Source organism: Enoplosus armatus, chromosome 5 (assembly GCF_043641665.1).
Source record: "Enoplosus armatus isolate fEnoArm2 chromosome 5, fEnoArm2.hap1, whole genome shotgun sequence".
Lineage (NCBI taxonomy): Eukaryota > Metazoa > Chordata > Actinopteri > Centrarchiformes > Enoplosidae > Enoplosus > Enoplosus armatus.
This window is the reverse complement of record NC_092184.1, coordinates 17975478-17985704: the sequence shown is the minus strand read 5'-3', so window position 1 is coordinate 17985704 and position 10227 is coordinate 17975478. Positions and strand designations below refer to the sequence as shown.

Sequence of the window (10227 nt, the reverse complement as noted above, 5' to 3'; positions counted from 1 at the left end):
ATCATGTCACCACCATCATGTACAATTTGTCTGACTCATTATGAGTGCACAGTGTTTTTTTTTTTCCATACACGAGTCAAAATTAGATGATGATGATGTGAGGGTAAAGTGTCAGGATGAGTATTTTGATCATTTGTGTATTTTTGTGCTGACTGCTTGTGGATGTTTACCATCCCACCTTTGTGAAGATTGTGCTTTTATTCTGAAGGACATGGTCCGGAAGTCATACTGTTTCTGTTGGCGGAACTTAAACCGACTGGAAACCGAAAGTTGTAGCTGTCATAACGAAGCGAAAAGAAGTTCAAATGGATGACCGGTGACATTATCACACCATTTATAGTATATTTTGTTTGTATTGATTACTTGCTGGGAAACTATAACTTCTAAGACGTTATGTATTCATAAGCTCATCATGTTACGTGTCGATGTTAGCATGTCAGTAACGGCGTCAAAGTAACGTTAACGTTAGCACGGTGGGTTCTTTTTCTGGATGTAAAGTATTTGCGTTAAGTAAGATTTAGTTTACAAAAACCCATACGACAGCTGCGGTGTGTGAGTCTGTCAAAACCACAGACATGGACCCGGACACTGAAGTTGAAAGGTGGGTGTTGTCGGTGTCGAGTTCCCCTCCCATCTTTAATCTTAATCATTTTACACATTTTTGACTCGCAAAGTTGCTGTAACTACTCCCTTCGGTCAACGTTAAATCACCATCTTTTTGTTAATTTAGTTGTTTGTTAATTTACCTAGTAACTTTCCCAGTTAGCTCCATCGCTTATTAAATACTTATGCAGGTATATTCAAGTATTAATACGCGTTTATCACACCCACGTATCCAAAGAGTTGTTAGGTAAACTGTCACTTTCAGGCCAAACGTTTCACATAATCTTGTCAAACCACTTGGTCAGTCTTTGATTAACTACCTGACTTATCATATTGTCCATCACTATTGTTTATTGTTTGACATGTATCCTAGTAACATATTGTTGGTCATTAATCACCCATTGGACTAATTTTAAACAGTCACAGCCACTTGCATACTAACACCCTCTCTTCGTCACCATCAGCATCGTCAGGCAGGGGGACGAGGATGGGGATGAGGAGGAGATGAAGAAGTGGAAGAGGCCACCCTCCAGCTATGGTTCAATGAAGAGTGACATCGATGTGATGGAGGAAGAGGAGGGTGCAGAGGCCTACCCTTTCCTGTTTCCTGTGGTACTACCTGAATCGGCTGCTCCTGAAGGGACAGGGTACTGTGTCTTGGTTTAATATCTTTGATATATTTCCCAACGTGTCTGTGTATTTTGTGCAATTTTACCACAAATGGCATAAAGCCTCACATTATTGCAGACTTTTGCTGCCATCTGTGCTCTGGCCGGTTTAACCCTGCACCTGAGCTGGTGTAGGGCTTGTGAAAAGTTCTTTAGAAAATTATTAGATTATTATTCCTCTCAAGTCTGTTACTGCTTTTCCCGGGCTCTAGGTAGCAGTGATAACCTTTTCCCAAAACACACAAGTTTGATTTCCTTCTTTGTAGGCTGCACTTAGATCAGTTAATTTTGGTATAGGATGCAAGTCAGTTTGCAGAGACTTAAACATTGCTTTAGACAGGTAATAGGTAGGAGCAGCTGAAACATGACACTGGGGGTTTCTTTCTATAGTCAACCTTACTATATTATCTACTACTTTTACTCAACAGTAACACGTGAACGCCTTACATTATACCTAAGATTAAACAACTATACACACTTTCTATATGCACTTATCCAGTAGCTTTTGATTTGTTTAGTGTTTTTGGAAATTCAGCCAGTATGTTAAGGGGGAGGATCAACTTGTAAATGACAATATTCTACGTTAATTCTTTTTGGGAAAAACTAATGTTTGGAATGGTTTACTGTGGAGACCAACACTGGTTTGTTTTTTTATTTCTCCAAATTCGTCTGTGTTATATTTCGATGGGAAAGGTTGCTTTCAATAGCTTAATAATTGCTGTTAATAGTAGGCTAACTAGGTCTTACCAGGTGTCCCTCATTTTTGCCAGGTTGCAGATGATTCGCTCAGAGTCTCCAGAGACCCTCTACACCATGACCACACAGCAGACCAAACCACCGGGAGCTGTTGTCATTGACACCAGGTGGATGACACACATTTCACAAATTCACCACTTGCAGAAATTTGACAGGAAAATGTACGAGTACCTGTCTAGAAAATAATGAAAGGATGCATCTTAGCTCGGAGCTGTTATGCAGCTGAAAGCTTTAAAGTTAAATTTACCTACATAGAGTTTCAAGCCACGGCCAGTGCTGGCCCTGATGCAATTTTTGTACTCTTCTGTCTTTAGAAGGCTATGTCTAAATGAAATTAGACCACTAAACTATAGTTTGTCATGTGAATTTCATGTGAAATAGATCAATTTAAATATTTGTTTATTTCAAATGATTTTTTGTGTTTTTACTAACTTTGTTTTTATTTTTATTATGTGAAAACATAAAACATCTATTAAATATGGTCTATATATCTATGCAAGTGTTTACTATCTTTAAAAAGTCTCTGTCAAAAGTGGGTGTTGCAAAAGGGGGGGTGTCTTGATATTTTAGACCACATGATATATGCAATTTTTGTTTGACATCAGTCAAAATGGGACCAAACATCACGGTGATCATTGGACAATATTTGCAGTGCACTTTCTTACCTTAGCCCCGGGGTTCTCGTTGTCTCTTAGGTCTTCTGATCTGGGGGATTTTTCAGAAGATGAAGAGGAGGATATGGATGAGGTTTTGGTAACTCATTCGCCAGAACCACCAGAGCCTGTTGAACCAGATGATACAATGCAGACTGATGAGTACGGCCAGCCAGGCAGACTGCACCCAGAACAGGACCTGCCCCATATTTTCAAGGTTTGTGCATTACAGTTGGTCTTCAATGCCTAACCTTTTCTTTTCTTCACAGACATTGTTGTTTTTGTCTCAGGACTTTGTTTGATCTGTTAATACATTTTAGCTTATATAATAAAGTGTGATACGTCCCAATAATAGTACATTTTCCAATTGATGTCTACAACTCTATTAGTCGTTGCTCCTGATTTATTATACTATGAAAAACTCTTAAATAGTTATATAAAATAAAGTAATGATTATGTGTCTTTTTGCAAATGCTCTCAAGTTAATAAAAGATAAAACTGTATTTGTTGCTTCTTCTTAATATGGCCCAAAGGATGCCTGCATCATTTGTGCAGGACAACATGTTAACTTGTGTTTTTCATGCTTTTCTCTCTGTCTGCAGAGTATCCAGACTATTGTGACAGGCCTCACCAAGGACGAGTTATTCAAATTTAAGATGTGGTTTTACCAATGGGAATCAGGCATAACCCTACAGCAGGTGATGGAGGGAGACATTCTCGATTTTGTGGACAGAATCCTGGAGATCCTTGGTAAGGAAACGCAGCTATAATTTGAATGGTATAAATAGAGCTCAAAATTTTGTGTAACTAATTTCAACTGTTGGGATGGCGGACGTGAACACTTTGTGAACTTGATCGTTTTAAAAAAAAAAAGTAGAATTTAGCTGTAAGACCATTGTAAATTTGAAAGCCTAGTGAAGTGCACATGGACTGAACCATGTCAGTGATTTCTTAATATTTTCGTTTTTTATTCAAATTCTGTTCTGCAGGCCAGGATCGTTCCCTGTTGCACACTATAAGTAGCCTAGAAAGTGTCAACAAGGAAGCAGAGGCAGAAGAACTACGGAGCCAGTGCAAGAGAGGCAAGTTAACACTGATTTTATCCCAACACACTGGCTAATACTGGTCAAATTAAACGAGCATAGAATGCTTTCTCCATGAATTTGTGGATGTCAGGTGTGTAACAGGTCTAAAGTTACTCAAAAAAATGAGTTTATTTATTTTTTCCAAAGAAAGGTGTAACTAATGCAGTTTTAAATGCATCTGGATACCAAGGGAACGATTAGCATGCAGCCTGTTACAGTCGCTCCTGTTTGTTTTCTTATTTTTCTTACTTTTCTCCTTTATTCCTTCATTTTTGTATAATTTCCCCCTGGGGATCAATAAAGTATTTCTGATTCTGATAAAAATGTCAACCGTGTGATTTAAAACCCTACACACTACAAGTAGGAATCGGATCCAGAGATCAGGTGGAGGATCTTTTAACCATTCAGCATGTTCAGGTTCACTTAATGTTCTAAAAACACTAAGACTCACTAATCATGGGAAAGGTACAATACATGGATGTTGTGGCATGTCTTTTCTGGTGAGAATGTGTTCAGACTACCATAAATGGGCAGAGAAGTAGTTTAGAAAGAATATTGTTCCAATGTGAGATCCAGATTCAAAACCACATGTAGTTTGCTTACTTTCCTCTTTCTCCACCAGCACTGCTCCGTTTTCATCTGAAGCAGTATTTAATCAGAAAACACCAAGTCATCCGTGAGGGAGTTGTTCGAGCCGGAAAGCAGAATCTCCTAGATAACATCTACGTTGAGCCCCAGATTTCCACCTGCGGTTATGGAGGAGTTGACCCCTCGCACGAGTTCAGACCCCATCCTCCGACACCTCTCCAGGTCCCCGGTGCCGACACCTTCGTTGGCGTGAACAATCTTTTCCGACTGCAGAAGGAAGACGGCACGCCGGTGAGGACGGTGCTGACCACTGGGATTCCAGGAATTGGCATGTCTGTCTCTGTGGGGAAATTCTCCCTGGATTGGGCCGAACTGCGCGCCAATAAGGTGATTGGAAAAACTCTCATAAACCGACTATACGCTACCTGCCCAGCACCCAACATTAATATTTGTCAACATTGTCAAATTTTTATTTCATCTAAAGTGAACTGGCCTTCACAGTAGATAAAGATTTGATGATTTTACATTTTGATGTAAAATGTGTACTGCACCATAGGTGAAACATGCAATTGGCTCTTTCTCACAACTGAAGTTTTTGTATTTTGACTCGTCTTTTGTGTCTGACACCATTTCCCTGTTCGTTTTTGCTCAGGATCTGCAGTTTGTCATCAAACTTTCATTCCGAACTTTCTGGTTTCTGCGAGCCAAAAGTCCTTTTCCTTCACAGAAGATGTCCATCATGGAAGTGATAGAATATTATCATTCTGAGTGCAAAGACATGAAGTACCTGGAGGAAGAGGACTGTAAATTTCTCATCATAATGGACTCGTTTGATTGTTACCAAGCTCCTCTGGACTGGGAGGTATCCCATCTGCACACATACACATTTGTAACAGTAAGAAATATCTAGAACCTGAATTATAAAGAAAAGCAACCATGTAAAGGTTAAAATCTCTCTTGTGTTGGGGTACAAGTAATGTTGACAGCACCTCCACATTGAACCATTGACAATTAACAAACACCCAGCAACTCATAATGTTGGATACTCAATTATAACTCATAAGAAGAGACATTTTTATGCTGTTCCCAGTAAAAATGATTAAAGATATCTTGGAAGAAGTATGTGGTATATGTATCAGTAAAAGGTTGGGCTTTTTAAAGTGCAAAATATAAATAGCCGTAGTTTTTGAAGATACGAAACGCTTAAGTGAGCAATCCAGGCATGTTTTGAAAGCTACTTACTGGCTCTTAATCTAACAAATGATGACCAGAAACTGATATATTTGTCTGTTTTTCTCCCCAGAACGCTCCAGTAATAAATGACAATTACACCCAAGCACATCCTGACGTCCTGATAGTGAATATCATCCGAGGCACCGTGCTTCGACGTGCCCGCATCTGGATCCTGGGGAGACGGGCGGCTGTCTCGCAAATACCATCTCGATTCATAGACGTCGTCACAGAAATACAGGGCTTTAGGTGTGTGTGTGTGTGTGTGTGTGTGTGTGTGTGTAGATTTACCATGTCTGTTTTGTCTGATCATGTGTGTGTGTCAGTCTTATTTTTACTTTGTATATGTTATTATGGTATTAACTGCTGTTTTTAGCTTTGTGTCCACTTAGTGTATATGCCACCTTGTAAATATGTTTGATTATATTATGTGTGTATTATTATTTTAATCCAGCTTTATCTTTTTTTCCCCTCTTTTCTCCAGTGATGACATGAAAGATGACTACCTGACCAAACGCTTTTGCAATGCAGAGCTAGCAGCGAAGATCGTGGCACAGTATAAGCGCCAACCAACACTCAGCGTGCTCGCTCGCCAACCCTTTGTCTGCTGGATGGTGGCGACAGTGTTCGAGCGCTGCTACCGGTATCAGGGCTACGGGGTGCACCCGCCCAGGCTGACGCCATTCTACGTCAGCATTTTGATTGTCCAGACCAATCGCAGGCTGCAGTTCTACTATGAAAAGGGCGAAAATGAGCTGGTAACGTGCGTTTGTCTATAGCTTTTTTTTAATCTTCTAATGTCATAGTCCCTTGTGACTTCATTCACGATCACCACTCACTAAAGTAAGTACTAAAATAAAACATTAAAATGCTGTCAATCTTTCATTACACATTAGTCATTATATTATTTGGTATTGAATGCAATTCAGATTTAGTAATTCATCATCAGGTATTTACTGGTCCAGGGTTAAAATTTTAATTTCGGGGATACAATATCATAAACTCCTGTACCACCTGATGCAGTCTGATACAACTGACCTGACATTAATATCTTTATGAAGCTTATAATTTTCTATATTTGTTGAGACTGTATTATTTTAGTGTTTAGTGTTATGTTTTTTTTATCCCCTTTCACCTTGCAATATTATTTATTCCAGTGCAACAATAATGCAAACTGCTGCCTCAAAAATGACAGAATATCAACAAAACCAAAAATAGAGCTTAACTTCCTTAACTTTGTGTGTCCTTTTGTGTATTGTGTCCTCTTTCTGCTCAGAAATGGTCCAGTGAGGACAAGCACCTGCTGACCAAGATGGGGAAGATGGCCTTTAAGTTGCTGGAGAGGAACGCCAGTGTGTTCTCTGAAGAGGACGTGAAGGAGTGCAGTCTGAAGTTGACGGAGGTGACGGTACTGTCTGGCATGTGCACTGAGCTCCCCACTACAGCTTCAGATGGGAGGAGGACGTTTTGCTTTATACACTTCACCTTTCAGGTAAAAACTTTAATAATCAACTTTCCATCTCACAGAGTTTGACACCAGAAGGGCTATTGTCACATTCATCCTTCTGAAGAGGGAAAGTTTCTCTTTGCTTTAACACGTGTACGTATGAGCATGACTTTGTGACATCACACCTCGTGGTCGTGGTCCAATATGCAACTTACACAAGTTTAACATGGAAACGTAAAACCTTCAGCTCTCAGACACAAAGTAGGTAACATCTTGTGTCCAGCAGTTCAACTTTTGAAATGAACAATATCTGCGCATTCATAGATTCAGGATTTTTCAACGAGCGAGAAGGACCACATGTGTTATTATTCAAAGCATAGCATTTTATGTGTGTGATGTGGTGTATATGTCTTATAACATGTAAAGGGGATCTTTAGCATTTACTTTGTGTTTTTCAAGTTAGTCATGATTTCCCACACTAATAAAACACTGGACAGTTTGGAGAGTGGGTTTGTGTTGTGTCCACAAAGTGATTTTAACAGGCGAAAAAACAAAATCTGGGAGATGCTGGGTATCGTTTGTCAGAGGAGGGTGTATAAAGTAATCTGATTCTTTCTTTGTTGATGTATTTTTTTTTGTTTGTTTTTTTACTCAGTTTCTGGCTTATAGGCACACATGAAACTCTCACCTCCTCTGACATGAGCAGACTCAGAGGCAGCTGCACAAAACAGGTGCCGTGAAACGAAAGCTAGAGCGTCTTAACTTCCCTAATGTGATGTATTTCCGAGTGAAACAGAATATGTGAGCAGGGTAAAGTTTTGAGAGGAATGTAATTCAAATCCGTCAGACTGATGGCTCAGAATTGGGCGTGACTCAGTGAATACGGAGCGGTACAGAGCCTCCACCTACACATCCCTCTCCCATGCTGTTGGATCAGGAGGAGAACAACGAGGGAGAAATGAATAGACCTCAGCCACACTCTTTAAAAGTGAAAACAGTTTTTGCTGCCTGAGATCCAAACGCACACCTCTGAACCATGATGTCAGGAGAGGTTTGATTTGATTCGATAAATGTATGTATACTCCATGATGAGTAATCAAAGATATTTTAATCTTTTTACAAGAAGAGAGAGGCAAACATATATTCGTCATATACCAAGAGATAACAGAACAATTAACACAGGATTAGAACTTTTTAAAAGAAAATCATTTCACCGGGTCTTTAATAACTTTAATAACAGTTGAAACACTATGCTGCTCAAAACAAATCCCTCTAGCAGAGACGTGCCCTTATGCTTCACCAAAGGAATCATCTAAAAATCACCCTATCTTCTCTCCTCCAGGAGTTCATGGCCGCTCTGTACGTCTTCACAATGTTTCGCACAGAGTCTAAGAACGTTCTGGAGTCCGGGGTGTTGCACATGCCCAAGATCTTCACACCCAAGGATCAGACCAAATCAGTGGCAGGCCTGGTCCAGTGTGCCTTGGAACGAACCCTCAGCTCCACGCTGGGCTACTACGACATGTTCCTGCGCTTTCTGTGCGGCTTGCTTTCCCCGGACTGCCATGAGAATCAGCTGAGTGGGTATCTCTACCGCCACAACGCGCCTAAGGTGGGAGGACTGGACGAGGTGCAGCGGCTGCTGGAGCAGGCGATACAGACTGCTGAAGAAAACAATAGAGCCCGGGTGGGAAATTTAAAGGAGTGCCTCAGAGAAATGACCCAGGAAGATGAGTGAGTTGGGTTAGATGGCATCGTGAAAATCAGTGTCGCTTTATATGTTTTATCTCGTCATAGTGTCATGCTCAAAACTCTGAAAACACTCAATAGAACTCAAAGTGACGTTATATTTCATACAATAGACGTTGTTTTGAATAAGACAAGAGTCCGTGTCAGTAATGTGACTGCTGTACCAGACGAAATACGATGTTGTTCTGTGAACTCCAGTACAGTGGAGCTGATGCAATACTACAGTACATTATCACTAATGAAGACGCATCACTGTGGATTTTTACTTCATCCAGCTGTCATTTTTTTATTTACATATGTGGATTTTACTATTTGGAGATTTGTGATGTGTCTACTTGTACATATGCAGGGAAAACCATATGAGGCGTTATTAGTGTCACTGTACTAAGGCATTATTAGTGTCACTGTACTACTTCGACTGTCAGAGGAAACAACCTGCAAGGCCACAAAGAAACCTCACATTGCAATTTATTGAAAGTAATACTGTCAATGAGAGGCGCTCATAGGTAGAGGTGTAGGTAAGTTTACAAATGGCACCTGGCAAAACTAATGGTACGGGTAAATGATAAGGGCGCATATGTGCTTTTGTACTTGCTGAATTTATAAACTCTACCTTTTCTGCATCAATTCATCAACACAAACTAGATTTTGTGACGCTGGATGTTTTTAGCGTTTGTGTGTGCATTTGTTTTCCTCTTCGTTTTAGGTTTTCATGTTACCACCTGACAGAAGTAATGAGCCCAACTAAATGATGAATTCCGGCAATGAACTCGTGTTTTCCGTGGGAAAAAAGATGACACTGTGAACTGTCTTCTCTGAAAAAAGGGCTTTTTTAGTGTGTGTGTGTTTGTCCCTGAGAAAGTGATTTTATTATATTGCAAAAGAAAAAAATCAGGTAAATACCATTGATAAGGTGGAAATGGATCTCAATTTATTTCTTGTTTATTGTACATTGTATTCCTGCACTCCTGTTGGTTTCAGTAATTTACTTGGTTCTTGTGTCATCCTCAACTCAATCAATCAATCAATGTATGTGTCACATGCAATCATAGATTACAGCGAAACGAGTTTTACTGGGTGGTGATGTTGTTGACACTATTATTAATTATGTACAAACCACAATAAGGGGAATAGGTGAAATTGTTTATTGGAAGAATGATAATGAATATGTACCTGCATTAGATTACTTGCATGTTGGTTTTATAGGGAAGGAAAACAAATCAGTCAGTTATTAGAAAGGGAGTACAAGTGCTATAAAAAGTGAATGCAAAAATCCGATAATCAATGAAAATGAATATCAAAAAGAGTAGTGGGATCACTCGTGTAGTTTCCAGAGCGCCATGCAGTCTTTATGTAGGATCTGCTGAGATAAAAGAGACAGAACAGTGAAAAGAACGTTTCTGCTCTCAAACTGGAAAACATAAACAGTTCCCAGGTGACTTACCTTT

The 10227-nt window shown here is 39.8% G+C and overlaps 1 protein-coding gene across 1 annotated transcript; it reads left to right on the top strand.

Annotated features, from left to right (window-relative positions):
- Positions 1-575: 575 nt before the first annotated feature.
- nlrc3l (NLR family, CARD domain containing 3-like) lies at positions 576-9682 on the top strand. Its single transcript, XM_070906055.1, has 12 exons — positions 576-601; positions 1068-1250; positions 2042-2134; positions 2723-2897; positions 3283-3430; positions 3670-3762; positions 4388-4740; positions 5006-5215; positions 5657-5832; positions 6068-6341; positions 6860-7075; positions 8373-9682. Exons 1-12 carry the CDS (start codon positions 576-578, stop codon positions 8766-8768), a joined length of 2343 nt encoding a protein of 780 aa, XP_070762156.1. The 3' UTR covers positions 8769-9682.
- The last annotated feature ends 545 nt before the right edge of the window (positions 9683-10227 follow it).